The following is a 20,853-nucleotide window of genomic DNA, read 5'->3' as shown; positions in this document are numbered from 1 at the left end:
TATTTTATATATATATATACATATGTATAATAGTTATATATATATATAACTAATATATATATTATATATAATATATATTATATATATTATATTTTTGGCTGTGCTTAGGTTTGAACTCAGGGCCTTGTGCTTTCTAGGCAAACACTCTCCTACTTAAGCTATATCCCCAGTCTTTTTTGCTTTAATTTTTTTTTTCCAGATAGGGACTCAAGTTTTTGCCTGGGACCAGCCTTAGACCTTCATCCTCCTACCTACGGCATAGCTGGAATCACAGGCCTGCACCATATACCTGACTTATTTCTTGGGATAGGGTCTCAGTAATTTTTTGCCCAAGCTAGCCTCAAACCAAGGTCCTCCAAATTTCTGCCTCTAAAATAACTGGGATTACAGGCATGTACCACCATCCCTGACCACAGGACTATCTGACTCCAAAACCCACACTTTTACCTAAAATGTCACATGCCTTATCACCTTGGGCCTGCTGCCCACAGCAGACATGGGACAGACTTGCCTAAGTCATTTTTGCAAGGGTGAATGTGGCATGCCATGGGTCACTTTTACTGTCAACAGATTTTCTACTGAAAACCCCTGTGGTGGCTAAAATTAGGTAAAAGTCAGAAATTTCTGCAAAATGAACTTTATAAGGAAAAAAAAAACAATTGAGGGAATAGAATAGGACTTTGGAATGAAACATGAATGGGAAGTATCCTGGTCTTGGAATTTTGAGTTGAGCTCATCCAGCCACCTCTTGGAAACTAGTGCTGAGATCCAGGAGAACCTTGAGGACAGAAACTGGAGGTGCTCTGGAAGTTGCAGCTCCTTGCTGACAGAAATCGTGTGCAGAAAGCAGTAGTGACCCAATAGCACTTCCAAGGTTAGAGGCACGAATGCTTATCCAGCTGCATCTTCTTCAAAGGGGTGGTGGACTTGGAGAAGGCTTGGCTTTGTTCTGGAAAGAAAAACGAACAGGAGAGAATGGTAAGGCAAGCTGCCTGCTGCAGCCCCTATGCAGAAGTCAGAAGATGGTCTCCCGGCATAGCACAGAGCCCTGGATCTCTAGCTCACCCAGGCCTGCCACAGAAAGTCAAGTTCACCCGTTAATTCTTCTAGTTCCTTGACTTTTACAAGGCACTTGAGAGTGCAAGGGGCTTTTATATCCACTATTTCTTCCACCCAGAGGAAGCTCACTGGACTGATCAGATGACCTGGAGCCAGAGTTCTGCTCCTGGGCTCCTTGCAACCTTGGGAAAGTCTCTTGCCTCTCTGAGCTTGGCTTTTTTCTGCAAATACAGTTGTGCTGACTGAAGCCCCTCTCGGGTTTGCTGAGGGGATGCATTGGCAGTGGTGTAACCTCCACAGATCTGAAGTGTGCTGGCTCTCCAGCATCCAGACGAGAATGGTGTTGGGGAGGGGTGGGAGGCAGGTGCAGAGCTGGTCCAGAGGTGGGTCATCTAGTCACGGGATCTTTGTCTATACCGTGCGGCACTTCAGAGAAGACCACTGTGTGCCAGGCACCATGTGAACCTCACCAAATCACTTTTGGCTACAGGCACGTACACTTTAATTCTTAACACATCTACCACGATGAATAATTTTATGTCTCAGAAGGAAGAAGGTTGGGGGACAGTGTGACTTTGGGCTCATATCTGGCAAACAAGGAAAAATTGGTTGGCAGAGTAGAAGTGATGGGAACTTTGGTCTTAGAGTTGGGAGAGGGAATGGAAGACACGATCAGGCGGGTTTTCTTATTTAAAGTGTAGAGGGAAAATGCTACAATACAGCTAGAAGGGTCACGTTGTGTTGACAGTGAGGCTCTGACTTACCCTCTGCACGTGTCTTACAGGGAGCGAGAGGGGAAGGCCAGCTATGGCACCTGAGGAGCTGGAGTGGGCACAGTCTCTGATAAGCTCCATTTGAAACAGGCTTTTTAATGTAAAAAGAACATGCTAGCTGGGCATGGTAATGCATCCCTGTAGTCCCACTTACTTGGGAGGTTGAGGCAGGAGGATCCCAAGTTCAAGGCCATCTTGGACAGCTTAAAGACCTACCTCAAAAAAAAAAAAAAAAGACATCACATGCTTAATGTAGAAAATAGAGTGAATGAAACAGTAAATATCACCCGGAATTCTGTATGGAGAGAGAGTAACTGTTAACAGTTTCCTGTGTGTTATTCGAGATGATATGAGAGCACAGTATTTTGGTTTTCAGTATGAATATGTACTTTTGGACACGGTGTTCTGGTTGCATAATTTTCTGTCTGCCATTAGTCTACTTAACTGCTGTCTTCTCTGTGTTCCCCGGTTTCACTATGAAAATTAACACTTGCTGTTTAAAATCACAATGACCATCTCTGTGTGTGAACTATGTTTCTGTATACTAAGTTATTTCTTTAAGTTAGATTCTCAGAAGTTGACATTCTCCAGGGTCTTAAAATATCCCCCGTCATTTGCCAGAAAGATCCTGCCAACTTATCTTCCCACTGCTCGCTCCCAGTCTAATGAGCTCAAATTTTTAAAAAGATGTACATAATGGGTGAAAAAATGAGTTACTGAAAAGAAAACCGGGAAGGGCAATTTCATAGGTCAAGGATGCTAAAACCAAGTGAGCTGGAGGCTAGGGGAGATGCCCCAGAGCATAGCAGGTCAGAATTGGGGGTAAGGTCAGGGTGAGCATGGCTCAACTTGCTACGTGGGTTGGGTGGGGAAACATCAACAAGCCAAAGGAAGCAAAACTTGTCACCTTCTGTCCTTTCCTTCTCCCATCGAGGAGTCCCACTGTCACACTGAAGCCGGCAGTGCGTGTGAAAGCAAGACTACAAGTTATCCTAAACGTCCTCAAGGCTCTTGGGGCAGAGAACTTGCAAGGGAAGACAAGCCACCTCTGATTGTGCCCCATGGGGGAGTGCGAATTGGAGAGGAACTAGAGGAGAGATGACCTGTGTGCACCTGATATTAGGACTAGGACACGGGTGGGTCGTGTACAGACTGAAGCCACTCATTTCCACAGGAAATTCAGGACAGATTTACTTTTGGTGTTTCAAGACACGGTCTTGCTATGTAGCCCAGGCTGGCCTCGAACTTGTGATCCTCCTGCCTCTGCCTCCTCAGTGCTGGGATTACAGGCGTGTGCAGATTCTCAAACCTATGTGTTATAATCATTTAGGAACAAATTGTTACTTTGGAGCCAGACACCTGCTCCTCCTCTTCCTGCTCATCCTCTTCAGGAAGGTGCTATACAGGGTCCACATTATTGCACACACCTGTAATCCCAGCTGTAGGGGAGGCGGAAGTAGGAGGATCGTGGTCTGAGGACAGCCTGGGCAAAAATGCAAGCCCCTACCTGAAAAACTAACTAAAGCAAACAAGGGTTGGGAGTGTGGCTTAAGTGGTAGAGTGCCTGCCTAACAAGTGTGAGGCCCTGAGTTCAAATCCTAAGATTGCAACCGTGGTAATCACAAGAGTAGAAACCAGTAGCTAACATTTGTTCACTGTTTGCTCCATGTCAAATACTAGTCTACATCTTTGCTATCGCTGATCATTTGATAAGAATTTGATAAGCATAGCATTTGTGAGTCAGTGGTACTTTTCAGTGGAGGCAAATGAAAGAGGTCAGTAACTTGCATAAGGTCACAGCTGGGATATACAGGTCCCGTGTTGATGCCTAGTGCTGGCAGAATTAACCACTGTGACACTTTTTTTCTTTTTTTAAGTTAAATCATGAGTTTAAATTTTGTGTCCTGCCAAAACACCAAATAAGCTTCAATAGAGAGACAGCTGTTTAATGATGGAGATTTTTTTGGATCAGACCACCTGGGTTCAGATATTGGCCCTTTCATTTCCTGGCTGAGTGACAGGCAAGTCACTATACTTCTCTGTGCACCAGTGGTCATTGTGATCTTACAGAATCGTTACGGGAATTAAGTGAATTGCATATATAAAGCATTCAGAATTTATGGCACAGTACAGCAGGCTTGAAGAGTTGGGGCCATGAGGCCAGGGATTCCGCACTCACACTTGGTTTATGTGGGCTGCAGTTCTCTCACCTGTGAAATAAGAGTCATAGTCTTTGTAATAAGTAGTGTGAGTGATCAGTGATTGTCGTGCTCAGTGTAAGTGCTTAATAATTGTCAACTGTCATTATCAGTGGAGCTGTACTGGCCACATAACAGAAAATCCTAGGAATAGGAGCCACACAGGATGCCTAGAGGAGGTGGGCAGGGTGGAGAGGGTCTCAAATCCACAGTGTGAGATTGATGTTTGGACCAATGAAAGCCACTTTAATCTGGAGAGGCAAAATGACCAAGCAAGGAAGTTGTAATTGTCATCGCTATGTCAAGGATCACAAAATCATCTGTCCTGGAATCAAGGGTTGAGGCACTGTGGGACGTTGGAAAGTCAGAGCCCCAGGGGCTGGCCATTGTGCGTGGTGTAATCCATTTGCTGTTCTGGGATTCAGTTTCGTAATCAGTCCAGTCGGGCGGAGGTTGGGCCAGATCATCTCTGAGGCGTCTCCCATCTTTCATATCATGTGAGTCTGCCTTCCAAACCATAGAATCTGGAATAAATTCCTGTTTATACAGAAAGCTGGGGACAAAGAAGGGCTTGAAGTGGAGGCTGGGAATGTGGCTTAGGAGTAGAGAGTTTGCCTGCATGCATGAGGCCCTGGGTTTCATCACAGCTCTGCAGGAATTAGAATTTGAACTGAGTGTCACTCTAACTGCATCCCCTTACTCCCAGCCCTCCATTTCCTCAGTGTTAAGTCAGGATAAATGGGGAGCAGGCTATCAACTCAGAAGATACAAACTGTGATGTCCGTCATCGCCATAGCTACTTACCAAGAATTTCCAAAGAAGTAGAACTTAGAAAACACTCTTAAGCACTCATTTGTCTTCCATGAATCAGAAGATTCTTCAGAAGTTACGAACTCTAGGGGGTCATAGTCGTGAGCCCAATAATTTTATATGGAAAACAAAAAGGTCTTAGCTGTTTGTACCCTTTGGTTTTTAAGATTCAAATTAAATAGGCACATACAGGCCATATTAAGCCCTCCAGGAGACAGTGATCACAGATGCTAAGCCCCTCATTTACAGATCAAGCCACTGAGCCAAAGACAGAGTGGTCTGTCCAGAGTCACGATTTAATTAGTGGCAGATTTGGGAATAAAATCTGGCCTCCTAACTCCCAGCATACCTTTTATTGTTAGTTTAAGCCTATTCAGAAAGTTTGAAGTGACAGTAAGAATGTCCTGATGGACACGGCTGCCACCTTTGAACACGGAATTGAAGACAGCAGGAGAGTTTGAGAGTCTGGGTGCATCATTGAAGGGTGCAGTACCATAAACTTGACTTGAAAAAAGAGCAGTGGAATTCTTAGTAATTTTCGTAATCATAGCAATTTACTTCCTCTGTACAAAATCCTCCTCAAAGAGTCTCTGAAATTAATGGGCGTTAAAATTGGTGACCTTAGGAAATGGTTCTCATAGGCCGAAGAACACAGGGTCTTTCTCCACCCCCTTTTTTTCCTTAGTAATGGTAGACATCTATGTTCTTTAACTTTACCAAGTTAAGGCTACAAGGGATAACTATAAAACAAGTTAAATGTGGCCCTCCCCCATGCAGCTTGTGTCCCTTCAGCAGAGCTGGGAGTCGTGTGACATCAACACCAAGCATCACCGTGTGCGGTCACAGTGAGGGCCTGTGAGCAAGCAGCCCTGAAAGCAGCGCTTCATTTCTGGATGCGTTTTGAGCAGTGCCACCTGCCCTCTGTCCTCTTCCCATGCATAACCCTATCTATCTCTCCAGCAATCTACAGATTCTTTTTCCTGTGCTTTTAGTCCACTGGTAGCTTGAAGATGTCTCCAAGAATCTAAGTGTTGTGCAGAAAAGAGTCAGGCTTTTTGAATCCATAATAGAGGTAGAAAAGCAACCTCAGTCCGGAGTGTGGTTGGGAAATACATAGTGCGAAGGATAAGAACACAGACTCTGGAATCAGACTGCCTGGGTTGGAATCCCAGCTCATCTAGGGCCTTACAACCTTGTGCAAATCCCTTAAATATACCAGCACTCAGCTTCCTAATCTGACCACTATCTCAAGAGTTGTATAAGCATGCAATTAAATGAGCTGCTACTTATAAAGTACTTGGTGCTGGGTGCATAGAAGAGCTTGGTTCCTGTTTAGAAGCCAAATTACCTTGATTACAGTTAGTTGTGTGAGTTCTAGCTGTGTTCCATGCAGATGCTACAACACACAAGGCCATCGGGCCCTTACGTGTGAGGGGAAATGGCTTTTTTTCCTCAGAATTGGAAAGGACGCCGTCTACCACATCTTTTTATTCTATTGAATGGACAAGGAAGTAGCGATGCACTTGACTCCCCACACCAAAGTGGATCAAGCTCTTTGCAGCTCAGGGAGCTGTCCACCTTCTGTCTTTATGCTAAAGGAAGTGCAGTGGCACCAATCAACTTATTGAGTGGCCTTGAGCAAGTAGCTTGCTCCATCAGCATTGCCAAGGGACCCTCTGTCACTTGCTGGGTCCTTTCTGTACCCAAACCCATTGGCTCCTGTCGAGGGGGTTTTCGCCACTGTGGTCTTGGCTGCTTCAAGCCTGGGCTGTGGGAGAGATTAATGGGAAGTGAGAAGAGAAACTTGTTTTTAACCCGCAGTGCTGTTTGGAGTGTGTGACTCTTCTTGTATTTAGGGAAAAGATTACTCATGAGTGTTTTCTTCCATAGAATAGAAAGAACCTCAAATTACTATTCACACTTCCCACCCCTCCTCACTGCCTCCGTCAGTGTGGCCTCTTCAGAAACTTCAGTATTTTATTTTCATTTCCCTCCCCTGCAGGATTCGGTTCTGTATTTGCTTTGGCACCCGCACTTCCAACGAGCTACCCCATGCTCTTCCCCGCATTTCCAGAGCATCCTCTGCCTTCGGCCCCATGCTCGTCAGGTGCTTTCCCACGCCAAGCCTGACTGGGACCTCCCATTTGTCCCCCCAGTGGGACCATCCTCCTTTTCCTCTTCTGTGAAAGTCATCCAGTTCTCAGTGTTGTTCCCGTTCAAAGGGGACACCGGTGACAGAAGGAAGTCGGCCTTAGGGTTTGAACCAGCTCAAAAGTTTGAGATTTTGCTAAGCCAGCCTAGCTGCTTCTCCTGCCACCCTGTGGCTCCAGATGAGCATTTTCAAGGTCACTGGTAAGAGCTGGATTGCTTTTTATCACAATCGAGTCCAAAACCTTGAGCTCTTTAGAGATTTTTTTATTCTAACCATCACAGAGCAGTCACACACTATGTGCTGTTGTTTTATAATGCTACTTGCTTCCATGAGGAAAACATCATAAAACCTAAAAACCAAGAAAAGACACTTCAATGCCTATCTCTAATTATCTCAGTGCCCAGTTGCACTTTTTTGATACCATGCAGGATGGACTGGTTTTGAGGGGACTTCTCTAGGGTTAGAGAAAGCTGATCCACAGAGGAGCCGTGTGGAAGATAGAGCCCGAAGTCATGCCCAGAGCCCTGGACATTCCCTGGGGATCCAAACCATTTGTCCCCCACATACAGTGTCTAGAAAGTTCTCTGTCATGCCTGGTCTATGGTGAAAGGTGATTCCTTCCCAAGTGAAGCTGATAGACACTTTTGTGAGACAGTCACAGAGTTTCTGTGTCTAGTTCAAGTAATTTATATTGAGACTAAAGCTCCGTGTAGCAAACACTGTTTCAGTTGTACTTGCTTTGATTGATTGATTGGTTTGTTTGTACATTCATTCATTCATTCATTCATCTTGACAATGCTGGCATTTGAACTTAGGGCCTCATGCTTGCTAGGCAGGTGCTCTACCACTTGAGCCATGCCCTCAACCACTGTGGATATAGTGACGAACAAAGCAGACACAGTTTTTACCACACAGATGCACACTTTGAGAACTATTCTTCTAAACACTAGAATGATACATCAAAGGTTTTCTGCAGCAGCCAAGTAAAATAAAGATAAAGACTCACAAAGAGGCTCCCAGAGACCCCACCTGAGCCACCCACTCAGCCACCCCCTCCTGGCCATTTCTGGTCCAGCATGCCAGTACCACATCCACTGGAAGTTCTGCCATGGGCAATTCAAACAAAAGGCAAAGGCCTTTTATCCTTACCTTGCCGTCTCTTCCCAGAGGCCTGCCTGGTGGTTTCCCAGAGGCTGAGTAAATGGCTCTTCCTGGAAGAAGTTTCAGAGAGCACTTCATTACTTGGCAGCTCAGGAGGTCAAGGCCAGCTCTGGAACATTCTTACTTCAAAAGAACGCTGGGCTGCAATCGGATCAGCTCAGATTCTGAGGTCACCTCTAAGCACAGTGAGATTTGTCATTATTCTGGGCCTCCTTGGGGGCCAAACCTGAAATGAACACACCCCCTGGGACAGGATGCTAAGGCCTGACATCCCTTACATACATAAAAAGAACTTTGTTTTTTCATTTTCCTTTTAACTAAAAAGTTCATCTGACAGCACACTTCGGCACCTACGAGGCTAGAATTTGAACCGGGGACTTGGGCTTGCACACAAGAGCTCTTGAGACACACAGACTCAATTTCAATAACTATGCTGACATCTTTCCCCTTTATTCCAACTGCCTCACTAACAAGACCCTCTCTCTCTCTCTCTCTCTTTCTCTCTCTCTCTATGTCTTGCTCTCTCTCTACCAGGCTTGCAGCCAGTGTACTGGAGCAGGGATGACGTAGCCCAGTGGCTCAAGTGGGCTGAGAATGAGTTTTCTTTAAGGCCAATCGACAGCAACACGTTTGAAATGAATGGCAAAGCACTCCTGCTGCTGACCAAAGAGGACTTCCGCTACCGATCTCCTCACTCAGGTAGGTGTCACTCTCTGCAGGGGTGTTCTCCTGGCTCAGCGTGGAAAGTCTATTGTCACTGGTTACTCTTTGCCCAACGACTTGCCAAAGTAGGTCATCACAGGCATGAAGACATGACAGCTCAGGAGAAGGAAAATGCACTAACATAGGCCAGTGTGAGGGAGACCAGGAAGTTTCCAGATCAGTGGGAGACCTAGGGTCACCTAAGATAACCTACAGACACGGAACCTTAATTGATCTCCCGTGTAACCAAATAAAGAAGAAAATACCTTCCTTCCTTTTCTTCTACCTTGACGTTGATTCTGAGGACCTTTTGTTTGCTTGTTTGGTTGGTTGGCTATAGGTCTCACTATATAGTCTAGGCTGTTCTTTTACTCACAGTCTTCCTGCTTCAGCCTCTGGAGTGCAGGGATTGCAGACATGAATCACTGTACCTAACTTAATGATTCTGAAGATTTAAAAGAGATAGCTAAGTGTGAGTGTAGGGCATGAACTGTTCAATTAAAAACAGACAAGAACCGGGCATGGCAGTACATACCTGTAATCCCAGCACTCAGGAGGCAGAGGTAGGAGGATCGAAAGTTTGAAGCCAGCCTGAGCTAAAGCGTGAGACCCTGTCATGAACCAACAACAACAGAACAAGCAAGAGAGAAAGGGCCTGGACACTGCTGAGGTAGAAGGGTAGAAAAGAAATAGAAACAGGGAACTGGAGGTCCAAACTGGGAAGTGTGAGCTCCTGGTGGCCAAGGCAAGTTCAGAAGTGGACTCAGGGGGCTTCACATGATGTCCTCTGGCAGGACTGACTTTTAAGAAGCAATGCACCTTGTAGCTTGTGGGAATCCTGAAAGATAAGAGTGGGAGGTTTCTTGGGTCCATCTAACTAGAAAGATTTGACAAAAATGGGCTCCTAAGACCGCATTGGAAGATTGAATTCAGTTACAAAAATTTGTACCTGCAAAGTATATTGCCACATGGATAAGCTACGCTTCTCAAGTTCGTTTCTTTAACCTTGGGGATCTGGGGTAGATAGCTGTCTGGGAACTACTCGGGTCTGAGGTTAATGCTTCTTGATAGGTTAGTTATTGCAGCACCAAAGGCCTTCCTTTTCCAGGGCTCATCACAGACCCTGACTTTGATGTGGCTTGCCTGGCAGAGTCCCTTCCATCCTTGGCAAAGGGCATTGATCCTGCCTGAGGCCTTGGGGTCGTCCCTAAGTGCGTCCAATCCTTATTTGTCCGGGAGGCCTGCCAGCAGTTAATGAACTAACCGTGGTAAAGACAGGCCCCCCCAGTACGGGGCAAGATGAAACTAGAGGGTGGTGGCTTCCTACTAGTCCTAGAAGCAGTGAACCGTTTACATGAAGAAACGCCAAAGGGGAAGTTCCCCAAAAGTGTAGATGCTATGGGATGTGGGAATTTTTGTCTCTGGCAACAGGCCATTTTTGAGTTTTTATCAGAAACATAGCATACTGGCAACATTTTGTCTCAGATCATTGATTTTGTGTGTGTGTGTAATCTCAAAATAAGAAATCTGTAAAACAATCATGTAAAATAAACTGTCCTTTGAATTGATTGCAAAATACTTCCCTTTTTTTTTTTTTTTTTTTTTTTTTAATAGTTCTTGGAGTGAAGTCAGGGCCTCACGCTTGCTGGCAGGTGCTCTACTGCTTGAGCCACTCCACCAGCTCTTTTTGTGTTGAGATAGGGTCTTACTTTATGCCTGGGACAGCCTGGATCAAGAGCCTTCTATGTGTGCCTCTCCAGAGTAGTTGAGATGGGGGGGGTCTCATGAACTTTTTGCTCAGGCTGGCCTTGAGCCACAGTTCTGATCGCCACCTCCCAAGTACCTAGGATTACAGGCTTGAGCCACCACACCCAACCTACTTCCCTTTTCTCTACCAGTGGAAACTCACAGCGTTAAACTCAGGAGGCAGCATTAATGTGTCTGAAGTCATATACCTGTACCTCTAGTGTTTCGGTGAAACTGTTCATTAAAGCAAAGATGGAGAACACACCCATGTGTTCTGCCTTGACTTGACCTAGACCCCAAGGCCAGCTTTCCTCCCAAGCCTTTGGGAACTCCCCAAGACCTCTCTCAGGTGGTCCTCTTTATAGTCAGTGTACTTTTCTCCCCAACCTCTCAAATTTTGCAGCACTAAGTCCTCCGCTCCAAGCATATGAAGCCACTCAGTAGTTCCTCGCTATTGCAGCATGTCTTTTCTGGGTGGCCCAGGGCAAGCTGGCCCTGCATTTGTGGAAGTGGCTGTCCAGTTAGAGAGCAGATGGTGCTGACCCTAAGTAAAGGCCAACGAGAGCTGGGGAGGCTTTGTAGTGAACAAAGTGGCAGGTGTCTCATGAGAAGGGACGGAGCTGATCAGAACAGGAGAGGGGAGTGGGATTCGGTTGTTGGAGCAGGTTGGCTCGGAGAGTCGTGATGAAAACGTCCCACCGATGGCTGGGAAGAGCCAGGAGGGCCCAGTAAGGCAGTGTCTAGTCTGCACGCTCGGTGGCGGCTGTGGAAAATCATACAGAAATGTGCACCAGCTGAGGAAGCTTAGGAGCATTTCTAGTGAGACTGGTAAGATTCGTGGCTGTGACCATGGGGCCGGACTTTGAAAACTTGAAAGGTAAGCAAGAGGGAGCCAGGGGAGCGTGGAGTGGGAGGGGAGGCCAGCTTGCAGAAGGAGGAGTTCAGAGACAAAGCCACGCATGTCACATCCTTGGTGTGGACCTGTGCTCACTGTCATTCCTGGTGCATTCCCCTCATGGGCCAGATTCCCTCGTCACATCTCAAGTTGGGCCAAATTTCTTCTGGAAAGCTCGACTTGACTTATGAGTCTGCTTCCCTAATTGTACCCCTCCTATCCCCTGTCTTGTTCCCCCGCTGGGTTAAGGGCTGGTCGTCCCTGTGTTATCCAGAGTGTTCTCTGTTTCTGTTGTGCCCCTCCCCCTACACACACACAGTGTTGTACGGGGTCTTCTATCCTGTACCCCTCTGTACAGGGCAGGCATTGTGTCCTGCTAGACTGTCACATCTTCAGTACCTCTCAGGGGACATTGCATCCTGTTGGCACTCAGTAAATGCTAGCTTGGTTTGAATACCCCTTAAAGCCTGAGTGCCCACTGGAGAGTTTTGGTGATGTGGTTGGAGCTCTTCCCTTGGGACATATGTTTGCCTTAGTGCCGAGGGTAGACTCACTGGCCACTGAAGGGGGACAGCGCTGTGGCCGTGGTCCTCATTCAGAACAGTGAGGTCCAGTGCTTCACGCCTTCTCTTTGTGTGAAATATGGCAGTACCTCAAATTCAAGTACACTGGCCTCTCCAAATGCTTTATTCTTTGGCCAATTTAACAACTTAAACTTACCCACTTCCAAGACAAAAGTTCCCCTTTTCTACCACTAGAATAAAGCAGGGAGCACCTGGATGTGGTTTGTGTAACTGTGATCTCTACGCAGGAGTCCAGAGGCTGAAGGTACACGGGGTGTTGCCTCTGGAATAGTCCCCATTGGAGGATCCACGATGACAGATTTACAGCACTCGCAAAGCTAGCGGAGAAATGCAAAGGGACCCCAACTTTATACAAACCTCTCCTGGACCAGGAGGATTTCACCTGGTTCTTGGACCACAGAGGAGTTGCCATATTAAATTCTCGGGGCGATTTAAATTCAGGGAGGCCTTTGGTTCCTGGGTTATTTGATACTCTTAAGAAAACCCATAAATAAGAGAGAACGAGAAGTTGCTGTTTATAATAACTCTCTTTTAGCTTCGCCGTTGCACGGCTCATTATTTTATATGAACAAAAACACCCAGATAATTATCAATTTAAGTCATGTTATATGGTATCAGCACTAAAACAAAGTAGGGGGAGAGACATATTTTTAAAGTTCCTTCAGTTCATTTGAAACATATATTGATAGGCAATCTAATCATGTACAATGTAAGGCTATTCGGAATTGTCACAATTAATCCCCCCAGCACGATACCTTACATATATATGAGGCCGGGCGTGTCAGCACACACCTGTAATCTCAGCTACTCAAGAGGCAGAGTTCAGGAGGATCGTGGTTCAAGGCCTTGACTGAGTTCACTCAGAGGTGGCTCTTCTCTTATTGTGCTTCTGAACAACGGGGGACTGTGCAGCACACGTCAGAGAAGCGCTGAGAGCAGTCACTATGGAAAGTCATTTCATTTGTTCGTGTCTCATCTGTCCCGTTTGTGAAATGACAGGGGCCCCCAATCCTGACATCATGCCTAGTGACGTCATGATAATGGAGAGCGAGCGCTCAGCTCTTCCTTTAATAAACACATCACCAGCTTGCAGCATGTCTAGTTTCTCAAGAACGCACTGCTTACCGGACCTGACATTGTCTGCCTAGCTCACAGTAAATGTCTTAGGGTATCTGTTTTCTAACTGCTTGATTATCTTAAATAGAATGTTCCAGCATTCCCATAACCTTTTCCTCAGGAGCTCTGTGTTTAAGGCATAAGTAAAGAGAAAGCTCTAAATCTGAAGGGTTAGCTCCTGAGTAAAAGAGTGGGTTTTCATTGTTGTTTGGAAGTACTGGGGTTTGAACTTGGGCACTGTACCATTTGGGCTGTGCTCGCAGCCCTTTTAATTTTAGTTTACTTTTAGATAGGATCTTGCTGAAGGTGTGGCTCACGTGGGGGAGCACTTGCCCAGAAGGGCCTCAGTTCGCGATCCTCCTACCTCTGCCTCCTGAGTAGCTGGGATTACAGGGCTTGAATCATCACACCCAACTTGTTTTTTGAGATAGGGTCTCCCTAATTTTCCCTGGTGTGGCCTCAAACCTCCATCCTCTTATCTCCACCTCCCAAGTAGCTAGGATGACAGGCGTGAGCCACCATGCCAGGCCCAAGAATAATTTCATTTTATGCTCCCAGAAAGCATTTTGTATTAAATGAACAGTCTGTAATTCAATCAACCTACAAAAATGGATTAAGTAGAATGCTAAGAAACCAGGACCAAGCAGAGCTCAAAATCAAGCTGTCCTATTACAGGACTGGGCCTGTTTGGACTGGCAGTGGGCAGCCCCAGGCCTGCGACTATGTGGGCACTTGCACTGCTGAGCTTATGGAGAATTCAAGAGACTGGAGCCGAGGGCTTTGTCCTCAGCCCGTCACAGGTAGAACAGACCCAGGAGAAAATTCTCTGACAAATCTAAGAAATATCTCTCCCACACCAGGCATACTTTTTTTTTTTTTTTAAAGAATTGGTCAGAAAGAAACCAAAATTGCTGAACAAAAATGAAAGAGAAGAGAGAACTGCTTGCAAACTAATTCTGTCTTACTTCAGTTAATCTGCATATGAATTTATGTACTCAGCAAATTGGGGCCTGATAAAAGGCACATTTAATAATGTTAAAATTCTACTTAAACCCACTAAACCCCAGAAGTGAGACAGTAAGGAGTCCCGTGTGAGAGGCTCTAGGTTCCACTGGAGGTGACACTAAACATCGACCCCAGCCTTCTAAGAGCACACAGTATATAATAAGAACTTCAAAACTAATCCTCTTCTGTCACTGGTAATTCCCCTTCTAAGAAAATAGGCAAGGAAACCATCTGATAGTGAGGGGGAGGAAGAGATGCCCTTAGCAATTCTGTTTGTAAGAGTAAAAACTAGAAACTCCCCAGCCACCCCCAAAATCTCCTAGCTGCACAAACTTAAGGAAGATAAATAAAATGGAGTAACTTTGGCTTCACAACCATTCATTCCACCCCTCGTTTATTATTTCTTAGTAGACTATTCATAGCCTTGAAGATCACATTTGGCATTGTTTTCTGTTTTGTTTCATTTGCTGGTGCTAGAATTTGAGCTCAGGGTGTCAAGCTGCTAGGCAGGTGCTGTATCACTTGATCCATGGCTCCAGCCCATGTTCAGAACTGTAAGCAGAGGATTGGGGAAGAAGGTGCAGAGGAGAGAAGTGGAGGTGAGTCAGTCTGGCTGGCTACAGTCTAGAACTAAGGAGGACCAGGAGATGTTTAGAAGGCAGAGTCTCCATGGCTTGATGACTGACAGCATGTTACGTGAAAGGGAGAGAAGACTTAAGGGCTACTCCAAGTTTCTGACCTAATCAGCTAACTGGGCATTTACTGAACTAGGCAACCTCCAATGGCTTGCAAAGATTTTTTGCGTTAGACATGTTGGGTGGATGTTGCCTGTGACATCCAAGCAGAGAGAAGTAGATGGATCCTGGGTTCTGAAGACTTCCTGACTGGCACAGATTTAGGACAGACAGACTACATGAAGTCACAGCTGAGACTGCCCAAGAAGGAAAGCTATGGAGAGCCTGGCAACCATAGTGAGGGAGGGCTGGAGGAGGAAGAGCAGAAGGTGGGAAGGAAGCCAGAAGTAGGACTGCAGCCACCGAGGATTCGGGGAGAGGGAGGCCCTGATTCCTTTGTGAAGAAGGTTGCTGGGCAGTCCGGCCGTTCCTCAAGTGGCACTGTTGCCTTTTGACTTGACAACAGGGAGGGGATCTCAGGCCAGAGCATTTTGGAGAAGGGTGAGGGGGGAACCAGGATGGAAGGTGAGAAAGTGGAGATGGGACAGGTGACTTGGTGGTGAGAGGAGGAGAGACAGGAGCAGGTTCTGGAGGAGAAAAATGAGGACAGAGGGGTGTGTGTGTGTGCAGGGAACACTTGAAACCACTTACGTGTTGAAAGGAAGAACCCTAAAGGAGTTGAAGCTAACAGTATGAATGAGGGGAGAATGGGGCTTTAATCTAGAAATGTCTATACGAAATGCCATCAACTAGAAAAAAATACATCACACATAACGAATGTGACTTTGTGAGACTTACGCTTTAGTAAAAAGATACTGAGGCAAAAAAAAAAAAACAACTGTTGCCAGGCTTTTGAGACTTGTCTGTTGATGAATGGTGGAATCACAAGGACACCCCCAGGTGAATCTTACGGCAGACTCAAGCCTGGTGACTTGAATGCAGCGCGTCCCCTAGTCCTCTCAGGAGCCCGCCAAGCACGGAGCATGATTCTCTTTCTGCACAAAAGAAAACTAAGCCTTAAACTAACGCCCAGGCAGGAAAACCAAATTTGCCTATGGGCTCGCAGCTGGCAAGTAAGTGGAGGAACCAGCATCCAGGCCCGGCACTGCCTGGCTCCAGAGCCCAGTTCTGTCCTGTAAAAGTGAAGTGACTCAGTCATCCTAACCCCCAACGGCATCTGAATGCTGTCGATCTTCAGACACTGGCAAGATCGACGAGGCAGCTTTCAGCACTGTAGTTCCCGTTCTCTCCCATCCATTTGAAGCAAATTTCAATAAAACAGTAGAATTTAGGGTTCTCAAAATGGTAGGCTGGCTTTTCATGTCAAGACGTCATGGTCAGGTATGATGCATGCCTGTAATCCCAGCTATGCAAGAGGAGAAGGTAAAGAGGATCACAGTCCAAAGTCAGCTCCAAGCAAAAACACAAGATTCTGCCAGAAAAATAACCAAAGCATAAAAAAAGGCCTGCGGCATGGCTCAAGTGGTAGAGCACCTGCCTAGCAAGCATGAGGCCCTGAGTTCAAACCCCAGTACTGCCCAAAAAAGATATACATGTCAAAGTTGTACATGTGTTATGTTTGTACGTGCATAAGTACGTGTACACTGAGGACCATACCTAGGTTTGAGGACCTAAACCTTACAGTTTGGGCATTGCAGTAATTTCCAGAACTCCCCCTAGGGTCCTGTGCAAGGAAGGGTCCTGCAGCTCAGCAACTTCATGAAATCCTCCTCTGCACAGCCCGTGCAGCAGGCTGTGTGGACTTGTGAAGGTGTGCATGGGAACCAGCGGGAGCGACTGGCCCTAGACCAGAGGCCAGGCTCCATTGCTTAGTAAAGCACCGATTAGTCCTGTTCATTTCTTTTCAGGAAGGCAGACATTTATCAAGACCCAAATGGGCCGGGCGCCCGTGGTTCACGCCTATAATCCTAGCTACTTAGTAGGTAGAGATCAGGAAGATTGTGGTTCAAAGCCAGCCTAGGCAAATAGTTCTGTGTTTCCCTACCTTAAAAAACCCTGCACAAAAATAGGGCTGGTGGAGTGGCTCAGGGTGAAGGCCCTGAGTTCAAGTCCCAGTACCGCAAAAACAAAACAAAACAAACAACAAAAAATGGGCTAAGCATTTTTTTTAATATGTCTTTAAATTTCATTTAAGCCAATGGTCAAAAACAGCATGTTGGCTCAGTAGGCAAATAAATATTACTTCTTTTTAAATGTCTTCTCTATTCCAGAGATCCTCTGGTTAGTACTATTCTATCACCTGTGTAGTTTAGAGGATTTGAAAAATAGAACAGAGAAGTGGGCCTGGAGGAGGGTAGAAAGGCCAGCTTCATTTCCTCAGAAACCTGTTGGAGACAAGACGCGTTTTGTGTCCTCCAGAGGCTAAGAGTAAGAACTGAGGTGTGGAGGTTGCAAGGGACCCAGATCCCAGCTCAACAGAACTTTCTTCCAACAGAGCTGTCCAAAAATGACTCGCTTATGCCATGGCCATCTGCCCATCACAGAACACACACAGCCAAACCTAATTATTGGTGGGGGAAGAGGAGCTGGGGTCCCCTAGGGAGCAGAAGTTCGAATCAATCTAAGAAACATCTAAGATGGGCTTGGTGGTGCACATCTGTAATCCTAGCACCTAGGGGGCAGAGGCAGGAAGGAGGATCATGAGTTCGAGGCAGGGCCGAGTTCATTGTCATTTCTTGGATCACCTCACTGAACTCTCGCAGAAATGTGGCATAGATGCCTTTCATGTGGCCATTTTCTGAGGGAATAGAGGCCTGCTGAAGTTAGGAAATAAATCTCAGGAGGCGTCAGCCTGACTCACAGGGACAGAGCTACCCTGCTTTAAGGCAGCGTACATAGAACATGGGAGAGAAAGTGCCTCCTCTCCAGCCTCGGTGCCACCTCCCCTGCTTCAGGTGCCACCCAGCAGTTCCCTCGTGGAGCATCTGCTAGAGGTGCTGTGATCCACCTTCGGCAGAGAAGTCTGGGGACTTCAAGGTGACCTGGTGCTCAGGCCGGTCACACCTCAGCTGCTAGGCTGCTGGCACAGCGTTGAGCACCCTCAGATACTAAATTTATATTTCCTGGCCTCCCCTTCCAAACTGAATGCACTAATTACGGACCACGGTTTTTTTAGTGATAGTAATCACCAAGAACACATTTTTAAATGTTGTATTCTGCATACAGCTGAAATAAAACAGCATCAAACCCAGCAAGCATAAGGCCATGTAAATTAGGAAGGTTCAGAGACATTAGACTCAACCAAAAAAAAAAAAAAAAAAAGTGTTGATTAGGGACTTATTTTTGTATGAGATTAAAATACGAATCATTAAAATAGGACTGTATTTCAGGCTCCATCCCCACCATCACAGCCATCACCATGGCTACTAGGCTTGGACTCCAGGAGTGCAGAAGCTTTCCCCAGCTCTGGAACATGGTCCTGTGTTCAGATTCTACCTTCTCTGTGACTTTCTCTGCTTCTTCCTAAGTGCCTCTTTTTTCATGAGACTCCCAAGAGATGTGTTGTTCAAAGTCTTTACTTAACCATAATTGTAAGAAGTGGCAGTAATTACACTACTAGCAAGCAAAAATCAAAGGTGCAGGAAGGAACAAAGAAAAAGCAAGGTCACCAGGTTCCTCAGGAGAGGGTAGTCAGGGGACTTCATTTGGGACAGACTGTACAGAATGAAATCGGTGTGGACAGTGTCTCAGGTTCAGGCTGAGTTTGGAGAAAAAATAGCAATATCTTTAGCCCAAAATATGCAGCTAAATAAAGTTGTTACTTCAAGTATCTGTTAATACCGGCTAAAAATAGACACAAAAGCCCATTGTTTGGTACAATTGCCACCATGTGGGGAAGGCCTCGGGGACATCACCCACCCTTATAAGAGGCTTGAATTTATATTTTGAACTTGGATCAAAGCCAAAGGGGCAGTACCAGACCCTGACAGACTTTCTGCTAACACTGGACACTCCAAATACCAACTGCATCAGAACAGACGCCCTGTACCCCAGCCAGGGGGCTTACAGCTCTAGCATTAGGTGACCTTGAACTGATGCTTTTATGTGTTTTTAAAAGGAAAACATCCCAGAAATGCCAGTCCCTTTCAGAGCTTCAAGAGTTAGCACCTATGGTGGACTCAGAGGGTTTTTCCACTTGTAAAATAGTTTTTTTCATAGGAAAAAAATTTATGAAGAATCTACGAGTTATCTTAGGGACATGAGAGATTTTCACACCTAATAGTTTCATAATTCTTTGAATAATACGAAGTGGATGTTTTCACAAAAATAACAGGTGTAAGCTGGTATAATTTGAATATCCTCTAAAGTCGGGGGTATCCCTCTGATGGGCTGTCATTAGGCAGATGCTGAAAAGTTCCGTACCGTGGCGGCATCTTCCAAACCAAATGCACAGTGGAGAAAGATGGCTCTAGCTTCAGACCACCAGTGGTGTTTGCACAGCTTCTGTCTCTTAGTGATGGGATCATAGGTTGATTTTGCATATTAATTTCTTATCTTTTTCTTTCTTTTCTTTTCTCTGGCAGCACTGGGGTTTGAACTCAGGGCCTTGCTAGCCAAGCAGTCTACCACTCGAGCCACATCCACAGCACTTTTTGCCTAGGTTATTTTTCAGATGGGGTCTCCAGTTTTTGCCCTGGGGGACCTTAGATTTCGATCTTCCTACCTGTACCTCCAGCATAGCTGGGCTTGCAGGCATATACCACCATGCCTAGCTTTGGTGTGTGTAGGGGGGTATGGAGGTATTGGGGTTTGAACTCGGGGCCTCACAGTTGTTAAGCAGGTGCTCTACCACTTGAGCCAAGTCCCTACCCCACACCTAGCTTATTGATTGAAATGGAGTTTCTCGAACATTATGCCCAGGCTGGCCTCTAACTTCAATCCTCCTTCTTCCACCTCCTGCTTAGGTAGGATTACAGGCATGCACCACCACACCTGGCTGGTGGAAATGAGGTCTGCTAACTTTTAGCCCAGGCTGGCCTCAAACTTCAATCCTCCTGATCTCTGCCTCCAAAACAGCTGGGATTACAGGCATAAACCAGCAGACCTGACCTAAATGTTCACTTTCATAATCAAAAGAGTTTGATTTAAAAAATCAGTGGCCGTGGTGTGTTGAATTTCAGAGCTCTGCACCCTGTCCCCGTGAGGATCAGCATCCAGTGGTTTAGCTCACAGTGCCAGGCACAGAGCCGCAGCTCAGCCAGCAGCTGTTGGATGCAGCACCCCCTCCTCTACGTCCTGTTCCCTTGTCTTTCCAGGGGACGTGCTCTATGAACTCCTTCAGCATATCCTGAAGCAGAGGAAACCACGGATTCTTTTCTCACCATTCTTCCACCCTGGAAACTCCATCCACACACAGCCGGAGGTCCTGCTACATCAGAACCACGAGGAAGGTACTGGAAAAGGCTTCTCCCTGGCCTGAGGTTTACACTAACTCAGAGGGTTTGATAAGATGTTCTTATTCCTGTGGATTTGTTATTCATTCAACAAACAGGTATTGAGGGCCTGTCATATATAAGACACGGGGGAGGGATTATCTAGAGGCTCACACCATAAGGGAAGCAGTGAGGTGGAGAATGTAAGTATAGAAAGCTAATTACAATAGTGGGTGCCATGGAGGCACAGAGTGGGAGGGGCTTACCCCAGTACAGGAAGAAGGGCTGGTTTCCTAAAGGAGGGGGGTTCTTTGGAAGGTCCAGTGGGCTCTTAATAAGCAGTGACAAAATGTAGCTATTCCAAGCAGAGAAAATGACCTGTAGGGGGATCAGGGAAGACCTTGGGATAGAGAGAGTTGGTTTCTTCAGCTTAGTTGCCCCCCACACCCTATCATTATGGAAATTTCAAACATATATATGCCAAGCACACCAATGAGCCCTGTGAGCCCTCGGTCACCTGTTTCACCAATGATGAGTACTTTGCCACTGCAGAACTGGTTCAAGGAGGTTAGGTCAGAACCAGAG

The 20,853-nt window shown here is 46.1% G+C and overlaps 1 protein-coding gene and 1 long non-coding RNA gene across 7 annotated transcripts in view; one reads left to right on the top strand and one right to left on the bottom strand.

The window, feature by feature from the left end:
• The window catches only part of Etv6 (ETS variant transcription factor 6), a 215,532-nt gene that overhangs the window by 158,533 nt on the left and 36,146 nt on the right, over window positions 1-20,853 (top strand). For all 6 annotated transcript variants that reach the window (XM_074076036.1, XM_074076038.1, XM_074076035.1 and 3 more), the window contains exons 3-4: window positions 8,688-8,852; window positions 20,152-20,286. In XM_074076036.1, the coding sequence (XP_073932137.1) occupies window positions 8,688-8,852; window positions 20,152-20,286 (300 nt within the window). The remainder of the gene's footprint in view (window positions 1-8,687; window positions 8,853-20,151; window positions 20,287-20,853) is intronic.
• Window positions 669-8,643, bottom strand: LOC141424038 (uncharacterized). Its single transcript, XR_012448840.1, has 3 exons — window positions 8,142-8,643; window positions 1,987-2,044; window positions 669-949 (listed from the first exon to the last, which is right to left on the bottom strand). It is a non-coding gene; the product is annotated as an uncharacterized lncRNA (long non-coding RNA).

The sequence above is a fragment of the Castor canadensis genome, chromosome 6 (assembly GCF_047511655.1).
Source record: "Castor canadensis chromosome 6, mCasCan1.hap1v2, whole genome shotgun sequence".
Lineage (NCBI taxonomy): Eukaryota > Metazoa > Chordata > Mammalia > Rodentia > Castoridae > Castor > Castor canadensis.
The sequence above is the reverse complement of the archived record's forward strand: the minus strand, read 5'-3'. Positions and strand labels throughout refer to the sequence as shown.